We start from the raw sequence: 22,214 nt of genomic DNA, 5'->3' as shown, positions 1-22,214 counted from the left end.
TTGGGATAGGGATCGGGTTTGGGTTTGGGTTCGGGTTCGGGTTTGGTCAGCGCGTTGGCCAAAATGTGCGGCAAATTGCGTGAATTATTTCAGCTGTGTTGGTCCCTTTTCTCCCCTTTTCTATTTGATTCTGCCACCCAGGTTCTCTTCGTGTTCGTGAAGGTGTCGGACAAACGGGGGCTTCTAAATTAAAATGAAATGCTCGCTCTGGCATACTCATGCCCTTAGTGAATGCTTTCCCCCCTTACGGTTTGACCCTTTGAATTACTTCATTAAATTTGCATATTAGGTGAGGATTTGGTTGTCCATTACCGCACTTTTTCAGCTGTGCTCAACCAGTCAGCTCCATATACATACATACTATACATACCTCAACACACACTCGCACACTCTACTTTTTTCCCCCTCCCCTGAAAACTGTTCCCAAGATCCGATAACTGCCGCTCGCTCGGGGCTATATGAAAAAGTGCTTTTGCCGCTGCCGTTGCCAGTGGAAACACACTTTGATAGATGCTGCGATGAGTCTAGTAATGGCCAAGGCTCATCTAATGAGCAACGTTAAGAGTAGGCCCTCACTTTAATAGATGGACATGAGCATCATGTGTTCAGCTACGCTTTCTACAATTTAAATAGACATAAATTGTTTTTGCCGAGTCGATATAAGAGTCGATATAAAAGTCTTACTAAGGTAGCATTTCTAATTTTTATTTTTGCTAGCATATTCGGACCTTATTTAAGCTTTAAGATTAAATGAATCAAAACAACAAGTTGTTGTCTTTCCATAGTTTTTCTTTACTTCAGCTATAGATTTCTTGCTGATATGACACGCATTTCCTCGTTCAACGGCTGCTTGTTATGGATCGCACCTAAGAAGTTGTTGATTTTACATTACTTAAATTAAAAAAAAAGGCAGGGGGCTCTGCCCTTGCTCGCTTCGCTCGCGGTGAGGTGCGGCTACAGTCGAGCACTCTCGACAGTAGGATACTCTGAGCCTAGGTACTTTTTTATAAATGTTGATTTTCGACCAATCGTTCCTATGGCAGCTATATGATATATAGAACCGATTTGAATCAAATCTGGTCAGAATGTACAAACCAACATTGATTGAACATCATTTGGGTTAGGTTCTACCAATCGGTCCTATGACAGCTATATGATAAAGTCGACCGACTTGAACGAACTTTAGCCATGATGGACCAATCCAAGTTAAATGCATATTCTATCAGTTTGATTAAGATATCTCAAAAAACAAAAAACTTTTTCATACTAAGACTTAATTTTCGATTGAGCGTCTCTATTGCAGCTATATGATATAGTAGACCGATATTAACCAAATTTGGTCAAGAAGTATAATACCAACCCAGATGCATATTCTATCAGTTTGATTCTGATATCTCAACAAACAAAAAACTTTTTCATACTAAAACTTCATTTTAGATGTATCGTTCCTATGGCAGCTATATGATATAGTGGTCCGATCCAAAAATAAAAACAAGCTCGATCTGCATATGGTATCCAGGAACCTACAAACAAACTTTGAAGTCTCTAGCTTGTATGGTTTCTGAGATCGACGCGCTCAAACAGGCGGACGGACGGACAGACAGACGGACATGGAACAATCGACTCGGCTGTTGAATTTTCATCAAAATGTCCATTATTTTGCTATAATTGGCAAAATGGAGTGATTGGTCTCTGTGACTCTACAACATTTCATAGCATACTTATGTGGGACCACTTAAAGAACTAACTTCTTTCGCTGATTTTACATAAAACTAATGTAAAATCTTACATTTCTTTCGTAACAAGAGCTCCCAAAATACCTATCAAATTCAGATGTGAATAAATCCAATCAGAATACAAGTAAGAAACCCGTACGTGTACAACAAAAACTAGTCGGAAAAGATATAACATAGTTAAGTTCCCATATAATAACCATATAATAACCGTTATTTATTTCAATGTATATTAAACTACTTTATAAAAAAAATAGGGGATACGCCACTATAAATTTTTGTTTGGGTAACATTTTTGGAACATCTTTTAATAACTAAACATTAGGAAAAGGGGCCTTATAGGAAGCTCAACTTTTTGTAGATTATAAATATAATTATACATAAATACTATATTGCAATAATAAGTAGTATGTAGACTTAAAAATTGACTTTCAATTTATTTAAATTGTTAAGAGCTATCAAATGTTAAAATAGTAAAAATTTTAATGAACAATTTTAGAATATGTTTGCTTCATAATTTTACTGATGTTTTAATATTAATTCGATTCCTGACACTCGACAGCTGACTGTTATGATCAGCTCATTGCTATGACACTCGCAGTATCGTGTGGCGATCTTCGAATTGCGTTCAATTATTTAAATTGCTTGTAATAACTTTCATAATGAAATTGCCACGTGACCTGCCTTTATCCCCATCAACTGACGTGCTGACCCTGTAAATCCGACAGAGTAAGCGGCACTTTTTGTTGTTGCTGCTGTTGTTGTTGGTATTGGTTTCTTGACCCTGCCCTCTGTTTCCTCTGCTCCAGCTGTTAAGTTCACGCGGTTAACGGCACAAATGAAAATGGCAGGCGGCTAGACTATCGCCATTTTGCATCGCCATCATCATTAAATCATCATCATCATCATCATCATCATCATCATCGTCTACAGCATCATAATGAGTATTAGTATCATCATAATCATCATCGTTTTCGACTCCTTCTATTGTCATCATGCAGCAGACGACGTTCAAAATTCTGCGTTGTCGCCGCAGCGGCTGCCGCTGACGTTGTTGTTGCTGTTGTTGTTGCCACTGCGAGTGCTGCTGCTGCTGCTGCTGCTGCTGCTGCTGCTGCCTGATGCTATAAATTAGAAAGTGTCAGGTTCGTTACGTAAATTACCTGGCCATAAAAAACGAGAGAAAAAGGCGACGGCGGCATCGCCATCGGCGTTGACTGGAACGCCACTTGAGGCAGAGTCTGAGGCGAAATTTGGGGCAGAGACAGTGGCAGAGGCAGAGAGAGCCAGAGGGAATGTGGCAGTGGCACTGCTCAGGACTTGGGCTAGCAAGCTGCGAAGCTCACCCACAACGACAACGAATTAATGTCTTTTTATTTGCGCTTCGCGCGCCGAAAGGGCAAAAAGATTTGTCAAGGATATTTACGGCAGAGCAGGACGATGCTGCGATGGAATGGGAGAGGGGGAGGAGGAGGTGTGCGCCTAGCATCGCTTTGCATGCGATGGGCAACAAGCAAATCAGGCAAAGGAGAGTGAGAGATAGTGGCCAAGAAGTAGGCAGAAAGCCAGCAAGAACGAGGAAGCAGAGCAGAGAAACTCAGAGAGAAAGAGGAAGTGAGAGCGAGAGAGAGAGAGAAACAAAAACAGAGAGAAGAAAAAAATAAAAAAAGATGCTGACCCAGAAATAAAAATGAGATTAAGTGTGATTAACACGCTGTCGAGCTGAGATGCCGCCATCTTCCATAACTTGTTTGTCAGTGTGACCTCTTGCATGTGTGTGTGTGTGTGTGTGTGTCCAGTATTGTCCGTTGTTTTCACTTTCACAGCAGGCCACACCTCGCTATAAATGTATCCTTCTATCTATGTATCTGTTGGCTTGGCCTCTCAACTTTGTTTTAGCGGATTTGTCCTCTCTCTCTCTGTCTTCCTCACTCCCTCTCCCTATCTACGGCTGGGTTAATATATTTGGTTACAGCTTGATTTGCATAAAAGAACATTTACTTTTTAATTAGGTGTAAAATTTATGCACTTCACTTTCGCTTCGTCCCATTTTATTTTTGGTTCATCGTATTTGTTTTTGTTTTTTGTTTTGGTTTATTCTTTGTGAACTCTGCTGATGTTTCTTAAGTTGTTGTGGTCCTCGCAAACGTCTGCCGAGTCCTGGCAAGTTCGGAGTGGAGGGATGCTAACTAAGTTTCATTAATGACCTAAAGTTGGTCAAGTTAACCAGTTAAGGTCGCCGTCTACTTAAGCATTACGTGACCTTCAATTTTATGGTAACCTTTAGTTTCTGCGAAGTCATAATTATAAGGGGTATTAGAAGATAATAATGCCGAAAGTTATTAAACTGAAATACTTCATTTAATTTCATTTCGATTGCTTTTTTAATAAACAATTTAAACATATTGAATTCGAATTTATAAGAGTTAGATTAACAGCATTAGATGAAATCGTAGAACCGAAACTAGATATGAGCGATTTGAAATATTAAGGTTTCAAAAAGGGTTCGATAATAAAGGAAAAATCATCATAAGTTATTTTGAAGGTTTTTGTTATAAATTGCCATTGATTAATTCTTAATATAATTTGTAGTTTAATTTTGAGTATCTTAATTTTTTTCTCGTGTATTAAAAAATAACTAGAAAATAAATAATCATAAACTGAACCGTTTTAAAACTGAATTTTAATAAATGTACATGATAGAACAACGCCACGATAAAGTTTCTATGGTATATTCAGGCTTAATCCATAAAGTTGCTGTTGTTATATTGACGTCAACATGAGCTATAACTGACCATGGAGGACACGAGGAGGTACACTCAGAAAAAAATCAAGATTTGCGTACTTATAGATGGGCTATTTAAGTACAAACAATCTCAAAAGCTGTCTTAGATCGAAATTTCGAAAACTGAGAACAAAAATCTTATTTCAAGTATGGTTTTCGCAAGTCTGGAAATCTTAAAATTCGATTTTTCTAAGATACTTTAAGCACGTTTTGGGTTTAATTTAAGTCTGTAAAAATTAAAAAAGTATACCAGTTTAAGTTCACTAATATTGATCTAATCCCAAAATTTACTTTACTATTATTATTTTTAAATATAATTATAATATTTATATATTTTTCATATTAAATTTTTTATTGTTCGTTACAGTATTGGATATCAGAAATTTTGGGCCATCTAGCTTTTTGTCACTACACTTTTACCTCGTAAAGAGGGTTTTTTTTGGAAGGTTTCAGAAAATTTTATGTTTTAAATGTTTCTACTTGTTATTTCACTAATATTAGAAACCAGTTGTAGAAAGACCCCAACAATTTAATTCTTTTAACTTATAACTGCCCGCAATGCTACAAGAAACAACTTTCTGGCAACACTGGTTATTACTGCAACGCAAAAGATATGCTAAAAAAAAATTTTCTGGCAACACTGATTATTTTTGCCGCGCAAAAGCTATCTGCTACATAGGTTTGCAGCTATGTCAAGTTATTGCTAATGTCATATTTCAACTCTACGTAATATGCATATATACACTTATTTGTTAATATCTTGGGAAAGCGGATTTTTAACAGAAAAGTGAGATATGTCGAAAAAGCAAAATTTTTTTGACTATAACAAATTAAAATTTGATAAAAATGTTGAATGAAAATTTTTCTAAAATCGTAAAAATGTGAGCAAAATAACATTTTTTCACCTGTAAAATTTTACCTGAGCACTTTAAAGGCACGCCTAAAAGCTCTCAAACTTACCTTTCCAAAGACATATAGGGCTTTTATGGGTTGGATACTGCGGGGGCTTCAATTTTTGCGGGACTTTGCGTTTTCCCGCTAAAGTAGTGGTTTTTTCCAAAAGTCGTAGAACAAACATTTCTAGATTTTCAAAGAGGAATAAATCCTCATCATAAAATCTAAGCTTTTTGAGCGCATTGATACAAACAAACAAACAAACTGACTTTTCATTTCATTTTGAGAACTCCACTAAAATTTCAAATTTAATTATCTTTTGAACCAGTTATCGGATTTGGGTGATCGAGGTATCGACGCGAATTTTTAATTAAAATTTAAAAAAAATAAAAAAATTTACCATAAGGCCCCAACATCCCCATTAGCTGCAATCATTTAAATTTTGGCCCTTCTATTTGCACCCCCGTATCTCATGACCCAGGTGAGTTAAAAAAACGTTTTAGCATGCCAATTTATTAGTTAGGACTAAACCTTCCGATCGGTATATAACTCGATCTAATCGGACAGTTGTGGCAAATTTTCCATATCAGCTGTATATATTGCTTGTCGCTCTTCGCACCCTTCGTGCTGCTTTCGTCACTAGCGCGAACTGCCGTCAGCAGTGATCCGTAAATAGAAGAAAAATTCTCATTTATGAAGGCAGTTAAGTTTACGGCCAACAACTAAATTAGATTAGATGTATGGTACATATGTCATTCTAAACTAAACTAGGATTCGAAGCAAGTTTCCTTCCCTTTGCCGCTCTCAAGTGGTAGTTGCATTAAAATCCTGCAACTGTTTCCAGTGGCATCAGTCAGGGACATTTTTTTTTTGTGTTGCACGAGAGGAGGATGGTCGCTAGTTGGTTGGCTGGTTGAGCGGATAACGAGTGCCTCACAGCAGCCACAGCACGTCCAAGATACATTTGCCTCTCTCAACACGTTGCTTCTTCATGATGCTTGCTGCTTGTTCCCATTGCTCCCCTTCATCTTCCTCTTCTTCTTTTCCTTGCTGTCCGCATTTATATCGCTGTCGGTATGTGAAAATACTTTCGTGTTGACGTTGACGCTGGCGGGTAGTTAATCGGTCGCTTGCAACGCCAACGGTGACTTACATGCCCCTTGCGTCCATCCCCGCTTCACACACACACACACACACACACATTGTGGGTGTCGTCAGGTGTATGTGAACGTGCCACAGGCCCACTTAATGCAGCACACTGAGGTGCGATAAGGAATTTCCAGATTTCTTTTAGCCTCACATATACATTTCAGTAGTCAGTCAAATACAGGGTGTTTCGCATCTAAGGTTGCTAGTTTTAGTGCTAGCAGGTGCATGTTTTATACGCTTAACTCTATAAACTATCTATATGATGTCAGTGGAGCAAGAAGTGCTACGAAATTTGGTATATAAATTATATTATGTGTTTGAATCTATTTGGATTAACCAATTTTTTAAAATCGCTTAAAAAACTTAAGTAAAAGTATATTATAAAAGTATAAAGTAAAATTAAAATTCAAGTCAAACTACAATATGTTAAAATTTTAAAACGTGCCGTAAACAAAAAAAAACTATACTTTATTAAAATAAAAACCAATCAATGAGGAGTTTTGCATTATTGAGTTTTCCAATTCATACATACATACATATGTACTTATAAATACATATTTACAAGCTTACACTATATTTATGATATTGACAAACAGTTTTGAAGCACCCTGTAGTTTTGAATGCGTTTCGGTTTTTATTTTTGCGCCTTTATTTGGGCAACTTTTGTTGCTACTTTTTTTTGTTTGCACATTTCAGCGCCAACAACTGTCAATCTTTTTTTTTGCCACCGCCGTTGCTGCCGCCGTGAAGGCTGATGAAGCCTCCTCCAATGACAGCGTCTCCAGCTTGGATTCCGATTGCGTTCGTTTCCATCTCCGTTTCCATCTCCATCTTCATTTTCATCCTCATCTTCGTCGTCGTCTTCATCTTCATCTTCGTCTGCGACTCGCATTCAGCTCATGTGTTTTGATACACATATTGTATCGTTTTGTGGCACAGCCAGCAAAAGCCGTACGGGAGCTGATGGGAGGGGACGGGTGGTGAGGGAAAGCTGGGTGGTAAGGTGTGCCTGAGTGTGGGTGGTGTGGTGGATTGGTGGAGTTGGTTAGGTGGTGTTCGGCATAAGTGCCTGTATAAAAAGAAGTCGACATTTATTTGCGAGCATGCTGTAAATTGTAAATTACATTCCTAATCTTTGCAAGGAGCCTCACTCACTTACACACACACACACACACACACATGTTGTGATGGCACTAACTACACTTTAAGGCCGTTCCAGCCGGTCCAGGCACAATCCAGGATCCCCAGTGACGCAAACCGACAGACAGACGGACAGACAGACAGACAGACAGACATTTGGACAGACAGCGTAAGCGTCACGCACTTTTGCTCATTTGTATTTTAAATTTCATTTGAGACAACAACAATATGAAGAACAACAACAAGAATAACAACAACATAAAGTACGAGAGCAAAGTAATGTTAAGTAAAGAAAGTTACAAGCTCGGTTGTTGAGGCAAGTTGAGGCCGACGTCTTCCTTTCCCCAATTGGCAACTTCTTTGCATTGTGCCTTTTGTCCTTGCTGTGATTTTTGTCTGTCCGACTGTCTGTCTGTCTGTCTGTCTGTCTGTCTGTCTCACTGATTGTCTGTGTGTGTGTGTGTCGCTTGAAAATCTGCGGCAGTGACAATGTCACGTTTTGTGTTAATTTAATTACAAGAAACCATTTGTAAATATCACGACGTGATTTGCAAGGCACGCATGCCACCACCCCCACCTTTTCAATGTCCAACCCCTTATCACCCACCCCCCACACACACACACACACAGCTCTTGAAAATGATATACAATTTTCAGAAGTTTTCATTTGCATTTGCAATTCATACGCAAGTAAATTGTCTTTGCGCATTTTGTTTGCACACACGCCCCACCCTCCAACCACCACACCACACCACACCACACCACACCACATAACATTGCCCCACTGAACAACTACCCAGCAGAAGCAGACCTCAAGGAAAAATTGAGGTAAAGTTGATGAGCATTCCCTAGTCATCGGTCGCATTCACCAGAAAACATGCTCCCTGATCAAGTATCACAAAAATTTTATGCTATTGATACTTCCTGGTGAACGCTTTAATACATTGTTCTGCCAACAGCTGATAATGTAAATATCGATAATAAAAGCTATGAACAGCGGAGATATGAAATTAAATTAAAACTATCTAATAAATGAAAATATATTGTATGTAATAGAAAAACTGCTTCTGCAGTTGCACATTGATAACAAAGAATACTTTCGATAAGCATTTCATGTATTTCGATTAAAAAATCTAACGGAAGCAGAAAAGTAGAACAATGTAGCAGTCTTTTTTTATGATACATGCTCAGGTATCATGATACAAAAAATTTGGCATCATTATACGGTATCACTGGCGTTCACCAGAAGTATCAGAGGTATCACAAAAAATATCAGGGAGCAAACGTGACTGGTGATTGCGGAAATTGGGAGCATTGGACTGCTACTTTGTGCTACTTTTCTGCTTCCGTCAGATTTTTTAATTGCAGCAGCAATTTTTCAATAACATACAATTTATTTTAATTAATTATATAGTTTTAATTTAATTTCCTATCTGCGATGTTCATAACTTTTATTATCGATAGTTCGATTAAGAGCTTTTGCCAGATAAATGTATCATAGCGTTCACCAGGAAGTATCAGTAGCATAACATTTTCGTGATACTTGATCAGTAAGAATGTTTTCTGGTAAATGGGACCATTGTGAGTTCCTAGTTTCCCTATCAAAAAACGTTAGCGACTCCTCGTGGGACTCTGTCAAAAAATCCCCAGGCATTAAATTGAAAAAAAAAATTACTTCACCATGTATTGTTTTTCTTTTTAATTTTTCTTTTGTTTCTTATATTTTTATTTTACTATATTTTTATTTAAATTTATATTGTATTAAATTTTTGTTTATTTTTCAAGACTGTTCTAGTAGAATTCGAACCCGGGACCCCAAACTGAAAAGTTAACCATTGAGCCATGGGACTTTAAATTCCTTGTTTAACAATAATGTACCAATTGGTTCCAATTTTATGTTGCGAAAAAGCAGCAGCCAGTTGTCGCTGGCAGAATTATTACAACACTAACAATAAAGCGCCAACAAATGAAAACAACATCAAGGAAAATCAAGAAAAGGGAAATTTAGTTCTGCAGGCTATCACAGACACACAGCAGCGTACACAGACACACACACACACACGCACTCCAAAAATATCCCTTTTGGCAACTTGACAAACAATGTTGTCGCTGAGTCTGCTAAGCAGCGCAGCATGTTGCTAAGCTCGTGATGTTGCGCAACATCTGCAGTCGAATATGTTGCCGCTGAGTCTGTTAACCAGCAAATGCAATTTCACTTTTGTTTATGCTCTTTACTTCCTTGTATTAAGAGCAAATCCTCTGCAGCATTGCAATTGCTCTGCAATTATTTCAATAGCTGATAAGCCGCTTAATATTCCATTTAATTACTGTCATTTTACATATTTTATAACTAAAAGGGATTGAGGTCTTATCAGTATTAATCCCATGTGGACTCCCTGTCCCACTTAACCGATAACCCTTAAACTCTTACCACAATGTATAACATCAACATTAACAACAACAACAACAACAACGATAACAGCAATGATTGCCAATTAACAGTCAATAAATTCACGTGTCCAAACGAAACAAATTGCGTTGATATGGCTAATAAGCTTAAGACGGATTTAATCAACTGCTGAACCATTAGAACGAACCAGAACATGTCGATTTGAATAGGGCCCGGAATCCTTCAACCCTTCAATTTTACATATGCAAATATGTGTGAAGCAATCAAGTTAAAGCCCAGTTAAGCAGCTATTACAAGAAACTGGTGTGAGACACGAGCACAGATTGTGTTTTTCCTTGAATTGAGATGATCTCATTAAGTGCATTAAATTAGCAAAAAATTTAAAATTATTCGGGATCTAAACTTATAGCTTAATTCAGAAATATTTGCTTTTATTTAAGCGGTTTTGATCATTTATTTGTTTTTTAATTTATTCAGTTTTAAACATGGTTTTTTTTTTTTGATCAGCCAAAAGACTCAAGCCCCGATCTGCTAACTGGCTTACCTAGAATTAAGATTAGAGAGAAATAGAAAAACAGACATACATACAGAGTTGGAAAGAGACAGTGAGAGAGAGAGAGGCCTTGGTTTAACTTGGCATTTTGGCGATTACATTTTCGTGGCAGCTCAAGCAAAAAGCGGCAGTCATTAAAAGTTGCAATAAGAAACTACTTGGAGTGCACTCCGGGTCGCCTCGCCTATTACTTGTCCTAATGGCGTGCAATTTCAGCTTGCCCCCCTCACCCAGCATGTGTAGCACAGGGTCAGGTGAGGCACCTGCAACTACATAGGAGAAGCAGCAACAGCAACGGCAACAGAGAGAACAGAGCTTAGCTTTTGACGGCAAGAGGTTGGTGAATGAGCCAAGGGATGTAAAGCGAAGTGAAGGGATTTGTGGCGCGTGGTTGGCGCTCACTTAAATTAAACACCCGGCAGCACTTTGGGCAATTCATTTCATTCTAACCCTGCAACATCTGAGAGAGATTTCTATGGTAACAACACTGAAAATCCTCAAATGCAACAACCTGACAGCTTCACTTCACTTCTAGCTGTTGCTTTCTGGAGATTGACCAAATGAAGTGCACACATTGCACTTTTCCTGCCAACTGTCTGCCAACAGATTTCACAGATGTTTTACCAAATGCCGTTGATACAATGCTTCTCCATGTACTTTTCTCAAATTTGTTTAAATTGATTGGACTTCAAATTGTATGACAATACTTTAATGGAAATAACTGCCTAAATAGGTTTAATACTATAAATGTTCTAATATTATTATAATAGTATTAATAATAACATGAGCTAATATATTAATATAAATCTTAAGTCTTATATAGATTTGATTTCGGTGGACTAAATTGGACTTATAATCAAGAAACATACATATTTATTTTACTTCACTCGTACTGTGTAGTGACTGATTCAAGGCGTCGTCTGATCCGAATCAAATTCGATGGAGGATTCGCAACTAGTGGAATCGGTGGTCGAGATGTCACTGTATATATTGCCGATGGAGGAATCGCAACTGGAGATTCCGTCGATACAGAATTCGCTAAAAGATAATTCGCTACTGGATGATTCGCAGATTGAGGATTCACTACTGGGATATTTTCGATCGGTAGCATTAAACAGACTTTTATCTGTTATAACAGTGAGTGATAAATTCTTTCCAGCAATTAAGAATTTTTTGTAATATGGCGGCTTAATCTGATTCCATGTCGGCACGTACTTATAGCCATTGCAGATGCTTAATTTTCGAAACGGAGCCAGAGTTATAGTTGACCGAGAAGTTAACCAACTTTCTAGCTCGATTGTGCGATACTTAACTCTTTTCGGCCGAGTATTCTTTATACAACTGAAAGTCAAGGATGTAAGAATTGCAATAAAATTGTTTATTTTAATTTTGAAACATTAATCTTACGTGTTATGCTGGCCTATTGAATTTTCATTGTTTTTTGACATTTTATCACAGCTTCTTCGATCCATGTAATGTTGTACGCAAATTGAAAGTTGTATATTTACAACTCAACCAAACATTATGATTTTAGCAAATGTAACTCGATTCAAATGTTAGATCCTAATTATCGTTCATATAGTTCGTTTGGTACGAGTCAAACGAATCGAACGACAAAGCCAGTGAAATTAACTAATCGAGTCAACTACATCAACGATTTGCATGTTAAACAACACTGGAAATACAAAGCTTAGTTTTCCGCACGGTATGCTTTTTTTAACCGGTTGGCGCAATGGCACTTTTTTGATTAAAATTGGCTCTTTTTTGGTTTGAACAAAACTTTTTTTGAAAACTATTTAGAATGTAATTTAGATCTACATATTTCCCAACACATGTACAAAAATTAACAGATGTGCTTTTTAATGATATTTTAATTTGATGATATTTCACTATAAAGGCCTTGTGGTTAAACCCAAAATTGCATGCTTGTATCTAAAACGCGACCAGCAACCAAACAAAAAAAATAAAAATTTCAAGTATTCAAAAAATTTTTTTTTATATTTAAATTTCCCAGGGACCGTAACTGTTATAAGTTTTAAAAATAAAAATTGCAAATAAACAATTATTTCCAAACTTGTATTTGAAAGTTTCGATATAACACTTATTTTTGATTTAAATAAAAAAAGAAAAAAATAATAATTAAATAACAATTTTTATTTAAAAGTTTAAAAATAACACTAATTCTTGATTTTTTTAATAAAAATTTAAAATAAGTGTTATTTCTGATTTTTATTTTAAATGTCACAAATAAGAGTTATTCAATAACTTTTAAGTAAAAATCAAACAAATAAAGTTCAGTTTAATGTCTTTTGAACAAATTGGTGTGTTAAAAAAATTTAAAAATATTCTTATTCTGGGCCTTAGCAAAAAGCACCAAGTTTGGTTGGCACAAATAGAATAAGAATATTTAGATTTTAAAATTTAACAGATGTCGTTTTTAATGTTATTTTAATTAAAAATTTTTTTTTTGTTGATGGCATTTTTCAAATGCATGAATTTAATAAAAAATCTTTTAAAAATAATTTGGTTTATTTATAAAAATTGGTTCGTTTTGATGAATATCAATTATATTTTCCGATAATATAAAACTTTTAATATGTCAACATTGAAAATAATAAATCTGAAAGCACTTTTAAATGTTTATCGATAGCAACGACTGTGCAATATCGATATTACGAACTTTAAAGGTGCCCACACACGACAAACATTCGCCCTGAGCATGCTTGGCTCGCGTCAATTTTCATCGTGTGTGGAGTAGTTGGCCATCGGCTCGTTGGTATTTGAAAAATTTCAATTTCCAACGAGCGGCTCGCGCGCATGCTCGTCGCGTCTGGCGTTGTGTGCGAACATCAAATCAAAACACACCAAACGTCACTTTGATTTAAACGTCAATGAGAAAAAAATTTAACAAACTATTAATTGAAAGCGTAACAAGTAGGCTTGTTACTAACGAGCTGCTCGCCGTCCGTGGGCAAAGGAAAACTTCGATGAGCCGAGCATGTTCAGCGCACATGTTTAGTAATTGTTTTCGCTAATATTTAATGTATTAAAGCGCTCAAAAAAGGAACTGCTAGCAGTATCACATGGTCAGCAAAATTGAAGAATCTGTTAGTCGACAGAGACAGCGCTTAATAAGGAATGAGTGAAATACACGTACACGATTGAAAGCAGCACCAGTACCATCAATTGAATGACCTGATGCCGGAGGACAGAGCGAATCAAAATACCCAACAAGAGTATTTTTCCACCTGAATGACAAAATCCGAATTATTTTGATACATTTTATGTTTATTTTTTAATAAAAATGGCAATTTGCAATGGCATACATCTTATTTCATCAACCGATCTTAAGCTATCCAGCATTATGTATATATTTGAATTGGCAGCAATGAATAACAAGTTGTCGTTGCTTGTTTTCTGATCAAATTTGACCATTTCGACGATTCCGCTCAAAATTAATTTTTTGTAAAATTTAAAATTTTTGTATAATTTCTCATATTCAGGCGTCAAGTCGAAAATTGATGGTAGATGTTCCCTGTGTGAATTACAGTTTCACATCTACCACCATTCTCAGTGCTCAGTGTGCTGAGACTATTACGCTGCTTGCAGCTAATTGTGGAAAGCAGGGGAAGTGAATGTGCCACTGTCACTGTGTCGAGGTCATTTGTGTGGCAATCGCGGCGTTTTATCACATTGGACACCGCCCAAAAGGTGTCACTGAGAACTGGGTGCGGCACATTAGTTTCCATCGTTGGCTTCAATAGCTGCAAGTGTGCGACTGAGTGTGTGTGTGTGTAAGTGTGTGTGAGTGTGTGTACCCTAGCCCATTGATTTTCTTGGTTTTCGTAATCAAAAGTTTTGTTCCCCCGGCGCGTTCACACTGATTTCTTTGGCACATACACATTCATATATATTCGCTGCTTAATTTGCTGCAGTTTGCGAGGACAACGAGGACGACGATGGCAAGGACAACGCGCACCAGATGAGGAGACGTTGGAGTATAATAAATTTTTGTGTGTTACCAACACTCTGACAAATTAATTAAAATGATTGGCCTGCTCTCGCCTGGCTGCCTTTCTCCTGGTCCCCACAGGATCCCCACAATCTCCTCTTCACTGGCACGCACAACCGCTACGTTATGTAGATAAGCGATTGTGTTAGTGTGTGTGTGTGTGTGTGTGTGTGTGTATGGGTGGTGGGGTAGTGTGTGTGTGTTCAATTTTCACATGCGCTTGCACAGCACGCGACGGCGACGTCGACGCTGGCGACGTGTCGCTCGCAATTAGCAAAGTAAGCTTAATGTGGTTTCACTTGAATTACTTACGAGTGTCGCTGCGGTGCACACACACATTCACAAAGAGAGACACAGGGAGCGTGAGAGAGAAAGAGAGAGAGAGAGAGAGGGAGGGAGCAGTTACCACTAAAAACTCAGCTCATCAATTGCAGCTGCAAGCCAAGCCAAATTCAAGTTCATTTCGTTTAAACACAAAATTCTCAACTGCATCAAACGCAATTATCAGCCGGCAAAAGGTTGGTTCTGGTGTTGGCTGAGTGGTTCAGAGGTGAAGCTAAATAAACCCACCAAATTGTAGGAACTATCGATAACCACTAAGAAATGTAGCTAAATAAAATACACAAAATATAGACTTACCGGAGTTCCGGGATAAAATCAATCCCAAATGGTGTCAAAAATTAAAGCTTGCACTTGAATCAAATATTAATATGGCGGTATATGTTTTATACAGAAAGTTTCAACATATAAAAAAAAACCAATGGAACCTGAAAAAAATCATGAAATTAGAGATTTAAATTAATCGTCAACTATGTAGTTTTTTTTAAATTGACTTGAAGAAATCTCCATAAAAAATGAACTTTATTAATTGTTGCTTTGTGCAACTTGTCACTATTACCAAAACTATGGAGTATTAATCAGTAGGCCGCCATTTTCCGCTTCGTAATATAATAAACATCTGTATCTCAACGAATATAAAATCATAAGGTTCAAAATTATGTTCCTGTTATTAATTCTACCCAATGCAGCAAACCACCAAGGATCATTTAGCTCTGCAATCGATCTTTTCGTGGAATTCGATTTAATAATCTCGATAGATCGTTGAGTTGAAGTACTCGATAGATCGTCGAGTTGAAGTATTTGTCGATATTTCGATGTATTTTTACATCACTAATATAAAGTATATAATTATTTTTTTTTTTCGAGCCGAACCTTTAATTTAAGAAAGGTTCGGTTCAGGTTCGGTTTCACGGAGTATATAATATCAAAGCTTCGGTTCAGGTTCAGTTTGCAACCTTGATTCTACCTAATAGCATCAAGATCGGATTAACTTAAAGGTATTTTTGACTGTTTTAAGTTAGTAAGATATGACAAATGTAATATATATATAATCGACTATAGCGTACTGACTTTATAAGCCTAACGGAAACGAGTAAGGATTGTATTGAATTTTATTTTCAATACATCATAGGTAGAATGAGGCTAAAAAAAGCCATCTTGTCATCACTGGCAATTTGAGATGAATGTACATGTTGTACATAAGGGCGTTGTTTATTTATTTGAGCCTTAAATGCTGATTAACGCTTTAACCAAATTTTACACATAATGACAGAAAGGAGGCGACGATGTCCGATCAATTTTTCGATCAGAAAACGTTTTCGATTAAAATGCAAATGACAAGTGGAAACAGAAGACGAAGCAAGGACACTTACGAGAAATTGTACAGTGATATGGATATGCAAAGCAAGGACTGAGACAGAGAAGGGTAGACGAATAAGAGGAGAGGTGGAGGTAGAGATAGAGGGTTACCAAATGAATGAGAGGCAGCAAATGGAACACGTAAGCGGCAAAGTTGTGTGTCCAAATTGCAGACGTGCAATCTCCTTGGCCCTGAATCCCCAGTTGACAGCATGGGGCCAGGCACCAGACTGCTTAAGAAAAATTTCTGCCCCAGTGTTGCATGCATAATGAGCAAGAAAATAAAAGATACCGAGAGAGAGAGAGAGAGAAAGAGAGAGGGAAATCCCAAGTGCACTTGTGCTACAATTAGAAAAGTTTTTACTCTTTTTTCTCCATATTCTTGTATTTTTTTTAGCATAATTGACAGACAGACAGACTGCCTAACTGACTGACTGACTAACGTCCTGAGTGCAAGGAGACAAATGAGAGTAATTGTGTGTGTCACTTTCGCTTTTCATCCTGGAATTGCAGCAGCAGCAATCAGTGCACATGTACTTATATGTTACATATATATACGTATACGTATACACCCATACAGATACGTACAACATGGTGCTGTCACACAAAACAAAAGCCATAATTTATAATGGGTTTTAAGGGTTTGCTCAAATTAATATAAAGGTCAAGAGTTTGCACGTGCTCGCATCTCGTATCTCGGCCAATGGATAAGAGCCAACCGTTAGCTGGCCAAAAAAATTCTGACGAGCATAATGGCCAACCAGAGGCAGAGCATCTCAGAGCCGGAAACGAGGCCACTTTCCAGTTCTGTATGCGTCAGTCTGTCTATCTGCCTGTCTGCTTGTCCATCTGTCTGTCCGTCTGTGCCTGCCACCGCATCACGACGCACCACGCCGACATTCATTACTGACCCCGAGAGCACCACCTGAACATGGTTCGGGCAGCACGTGCTGCATTTACAACTCCCTGGCAGCTGCTTAAAAGTTGGTCAACATTTTTGCGAATGAAATTAAGTGTGGTGCAGTTTGAGTGGCTTCTGGCATGGATTATGGCCCAAAGCACACACACACACACACACACACACACACACACACACACACACACACACACACACACACACACACACACACACACACACACACACACACACACACAGTTTCTTTTACCAAGTGAGGTTGTGATTGTCCTTCGCTGCTCCCTGATTGAGATTTTTAATCCGTTTGGAGGGCCTGAAACCAATAGGAGACCTGCTTAGTGAAGTTCTTCGTGTGCTGGTACGTACCGTGCGTGGTGGCCTATCCCGCAAACGGCCCGCTGAGCTGCTACAAGGAATAACCCGCTGCTCTGGACGCGGGGGAGGGGTGAAAGTTTTTGGCGCCTTGCACTTGACTGTGTTGGTGTTTGCAACAAAAACACAACTTTCACTCAATTCCCATCCTGCTGCGTCAGGTTCTCTCACCAACCAGCTGATCGCGCAGAGTTGCACACTGTATGCGGTGCTGCCAGATAGCTTTGTACCGATCTAGTGCTGCCAACTTGTTTGAAGCTAAGCGCCAGTTACAAATTGACCTAACCTAGTGTTGCCAGATCGGCCAATTGGCTGTAATTTGCGCGCTAATTTCAAAGTCGTGCAGATAACTTGCGAAGATCACATAAAGGACAGCAAAGGGATAAAGGTCCTGGAACTGACCAATTGCCAACCCCGCCACTATAGTGGTGCTCTTAAAGGGGCTCTGGTGACCGAGGCGAGGCGGTATAACCTCTAACGAGCAACTGCCAGAAGTAAATCTCTGGCCGACGAGGGAGTCCTCGCTGATCTCGCTGATTTTTGGCAAGAAAATAAGCGACACTGTCTAGCCAGACAACCACTGCTTTGGCGGTGCCCAGCCTGGCCGCTAGAGCATATAATAATGCAGGTGGAAATGAAGAGCAGAATGATGAGCAGGCATTTGCAGCATCAAAAAAGATGACTCGAACTCCACCGAAAGGAACACTTCCCCCGTCATCGGCACCACCGAGGATCTCCGACGAAATTTTCGTCTTTAATGCTGCTGGCAGCAAAGATGAGACCCCAAAAAGAGGCAGGGGATTAGAGAGTCCATCTAGTATGCACAGGAAAACGCCGCCTAAGAAACCCAAGAATGTTACAACACCTAGGGTGCTCATGAGAGAGCTTCGTGACATCCTTGGTGAAATAATATATATGGTTGAGGATAAGAAACCTGTTGTCCGGCACATAAATCTAGAAATGAAGAAGATGCTGAAGCGGATGCAAAAAATTGAACAACAGGTGAGCGCCCATCTGGAGGCAGACCCCAAGGATGCCCAGCATATAAAAGGATGTTCCAACTGTGATGCTACACAGCGGCAGGACGCCAAAGGAGAAGATCTGGTGACTACGCTACCGGGAAAAATGAGCACTAAATCCACGTCACTGCGGAATATAGAGCGGCCTGCCAGCCAACTATGTGAGCAGAACATAATAAATGACTGCCCACGTGATATAGCAGTCGCCATACCATGCCCACCACAACCTGAAAAGAGCAAATGGCAGAAAGTCGGGAAACGTACAAAGAAGAACCCGATATATAATTGCAGACCGGATGCGGTAATGATCCAGTGCAAAGAAAAGGAGGCATATGCACAGGTTCTTAAAGCCGTTCAGAATGATGGAACGATACAGGAGTTTAAGAATAATGTAGCAGGAATCCGACGCACAGCAGCAGGCGAGTTGCTCCTCCGGATGACCAAGGCCTCAGACGAGTGTACAGGGAAGTTGCAAAAAGCGATCCAAAACATAATCGGTGAGCAAGCAGTAGTGAAAGCCATCGCTGACAAAGTCACGCTTGAAATCCGTGACATCGCCGAATGGACAACCAGTGATGAGGTCCTCGAAGCCGTATTTAAAGCTATCGACTGCGACCTCAGTGCAGAGGCTGCGCCCAAACTTCGCCCGGCTTACCAAGGTACCCAAACGGCAACTCTCATTTTGCCTAAGGATATAGCTGAACAGATCCTAAAGCTCAACAAAATTCGAATAGGATGGTCAATCTGCCGACTGCGTGCTAAAGTTGAACCACGGCGATGCTATAGATGCCTTAGCTTTGGCCACATTGCATCAAGATGCAGAAGCAAGCATGACGCCACGAAGCTTTGCTTTAACTGCGGAGGAGAAAATCATGCGTCAAAAGATTGCAAGTTGACCGCCGTTTGCATTCTCTGCAAAAGATCTGGGGAACAAAACACGGCACACAGCACTCTAAGCAAGCTGTGTCCGCGATACATCGAGGCTGTTAGAACCTATACAAATTAAGTTTCTACAACTTAATATAAACCACTGCCGTGCAGCCCAGGACCTCCTGGCAAAAACAGTGGGGGAAATGAGTATTGATATCGCTATTCTGAGCGATACCTACTCATCAAAACACGAAGGTGTCTGGCATCAGAGCAGCGACGGTGGAGCTGCTATCTGGAGTTGCGGCAGGCACCCAATCCAGCTGACTCACAGGATGACACACAGATGGTTTGTGCGAGCCAGAGCAAATAATGTGTACATATATAGCTGCTATCTGCCTCCCAGGGTACAAATCGAAGAGTTCCAGGCTGTCCTTGAAGACATCATACAAGACGCACAGGACAAATCCCCCATCATAATTGCGGGTGATTTTAATGCATGGAGCACAGATTGGGGTAGCAAAAGAAACAATCCGCGAGGACTCATTCTTGCGGATACGCTTGCGCACTTAAATGCTTGTCTGTTGAATAACGGATCGAAGAGCACATACAGCATGGGAGGCCGGGAGTCAATCATCGATCTGACCTTTGCGAGTCCCGAACTTGCCCGAAATTCTGCTTGGCATGTCTCTGACACCTACACGCATAGCGACCACCACGCTGTTATAACGGAAATACGAGCAAGAGCAGCCATAAGGAGACCTCAACCAGCCCGTCATGTTGGCTATAAGGCTGACACAATGGACAGAGCAACACTTCTGTCCACTGTGCAGACCATTAGAGCAACGGGAGATGCAAACAACTGCGCACAAGATATTGCTGACTGCATCAAAACGGCATGCGAAGCGTCAATGGCGAGACTATTCAGTGGCGGAAGCAGACGAAGTCCTGTCCCATGGTGGAATGGAGAGATTGCCAAAGCTCGCGCTGACTGCTGCACTGCTAAGCGGAGGCTGCAAAGATCAAGAGGGAGTCCTATGTTCAACGACAACCTGGCAGATTTTAGGACCAAGAGGAAAACTCTGCGAAACGCGATCAAAGGGAGCAAATCACGATGTTTCCAGGAGCTCTGCGATGCAGCGGATGCTGAACCTTTCGGCGCAGCCTACAGAATGGTAATGGGCAAACTCTTCAAGCAGCCAATGCCTACTTGCGCTTCAAAACTGAAGTCAATTGTGACGCACCTATTCCCGCAGCAACCACCGCTTAACACACCATTCAATCTGTCAGGCACCGATGATGCCGTAGTCCAAACAACTTTGAGCGAAGTGCTGGAAATAGCAGCCAAAATCAAACCAGGAAAAGCACCAGGTCCCGATGGCATCCCAAACGCTGCCCTCAAAGCAATTATTGCCGCACACCCTGACGTCTTTGTAGACATGTTCAACAAGTGTCTGATGGAACGCACGATACCAAATAGGTGGAAAAAACAAAAGCTGGTTCTCATCCCCAAACCCGGAAAGGAACTGGAGGATCCATCCTCCTATCGCCCGTTATGCATGCTGGATAGCACGGGCAAGATACTGGAGAAAATAATCTGCAATCGCCTGGAGAGAGAAATCGAGAGCCGCCGCGGCCTCTCTGAGCACCAATACGGATTCCGCAAGCATCGAAGTACAACGGACGCTATTGGCCAGCTCGTAGACACAGCAAGCCGGGCTATCGAAGGAGCTCGGGCACAGAAGCAATATTGCCTGGTATGCACTCTAGACGTGAAAATGCATTTAATTCGGCAAATTGGAACATCATCCTGCATACATTGGAAAGACTCGGAATCTCGCCATACCTCATACAGCTGATCCGAAGCTACTTTAATAGCCGTGTCCTTCTGTATGACACAGATGATGGTGAGCAGCAATACCTGATATCTGGTGGAGTCCCCCAAGGCTCAGTTCTTGGCCCCCTACTCTGGAACATCATGTATGATGGAGTCCTGCGCATCACCCTACCGCAGGGATGCACGCTCATTGGTTTCGCTGATGACATTGCACTGATCACAGCTCGCAATCTGCTAGCTGATACCGCTGATAGCTGCAGTGTTGCCGTCGATGCCATCATCACCTGGTTAACAAGCCACGGCCTCTCTCGCTGAACATAAAACGGAAGCCGTCCTTATAAGCAGCAGGAAAAAACCGCAAAATCCCTCAATTCGCATAGGCGCTACAACAATCGTGACCCGACCAGCCATTAAATACCTGGGAATAATGATCGACCATAGGCTAAAGTTCAAGGACCATCTCCAGTATGCTAGTCTCAAAGCAGCCAATGCCACAAACGCCATAAGCAGGATGATGGCAAACACCAGAGGCCCAAAGCAACAAAGCAGGAAGCTCGTAGCGGGAGTGGTCACCTCAATCCTGCTGTATGGATCATCAATCTGGGCTCCAGCGATGAGCGTACCCACATACAGCCGTGACTGCAAAGCCGTGTACAGGCGATGCGCTCTACGAGTCGCTTGCGCCTTCCGAACTGTCTCAGAAGCAGCATCCCTAGTAGTTGCTGGAATGATCCCTTTGGATCTCTTGGCAGCGGAACGATGCAGTGGAACAACAGGAAATAGGGACCAACGGGCAAACACCTTAACGCAGTGGCAAGCCAGATGGGTA

General features: G+C 40.1%; 1 protein-coding gene and 1 long non-coding RNA gene across 2 annotated transcripts; both read right to left on the bottom strand.

The window, feature by feature from the left end:
* Positions 1-7,590: 7,590 nt before the first annotated feature.
* Positions 7,591-17,819, bottom strand: LOC117788728. Its single transcript, XR_004617791.1, has 3 exons — positions 17,657-17,819; positions 17,541-17,603; positions 7,591-7,630 (listed from the first exon to the last, which is right to left on the bottom strand). It is a non-coding gene; the product is annotated as an uncharacterized LOC117788728 (long non-coding RNA).
* LOC117788717 lies at positions 11,485-12,203 on the bottom strand. The gene is made up of 2 exons (XM_034627561.1): positions 12,072-12,203; positions 11,485-12,005 (listed from the first exon to the last, which is right to left on the bottom strand). The coding sequence occupies exons 1-2, from the start codon at positions 12,134-12,136 to the stop codon at positions 11,573-11,575; spliced, it is 498 nt and encodes a 165-aa protein (XP_034483452.1). The 5' UTR covers positions 12,137-12,203; the 3' UTR covers positions 11,485-11,572.
* Positions 17,820-22,214: the final 4,395 nt, after the last annotated feature.

This window comes from Drosophila innubila, chromosome X (assembly GCF_004354385.1).
Source record: "Drosophila innubila isolate TH190305 chromosome X, UK_Dinn_1.0, whole genome shotgun sequence".
NCBI classification, from domain to species: Eukaryota; Metazoa; Arthropoda; class Insecta; order Diptera; family Drosophilidae; genus Drosophila; species Drosophila innubila.
This window is presented reverse-complemented; position numbering and strand designations above follow the sequence as displayed.

Coding starts and splice junctions, on each gene's coding strand:
- LOC117788717 (XM_034627561.1), bottom strand. CDS start 12,136: ATGGATCGAAGAAGCTGTGATAAAATGTCAAAAAACAATGAAAATTCA. Junction 12,006..12,071: donor TCAATAGGCCAGCATAACAC/GTAAGATTAATG, acceptor CTTGACTTTCAG/TTGTATAAAGAATACTCGGC.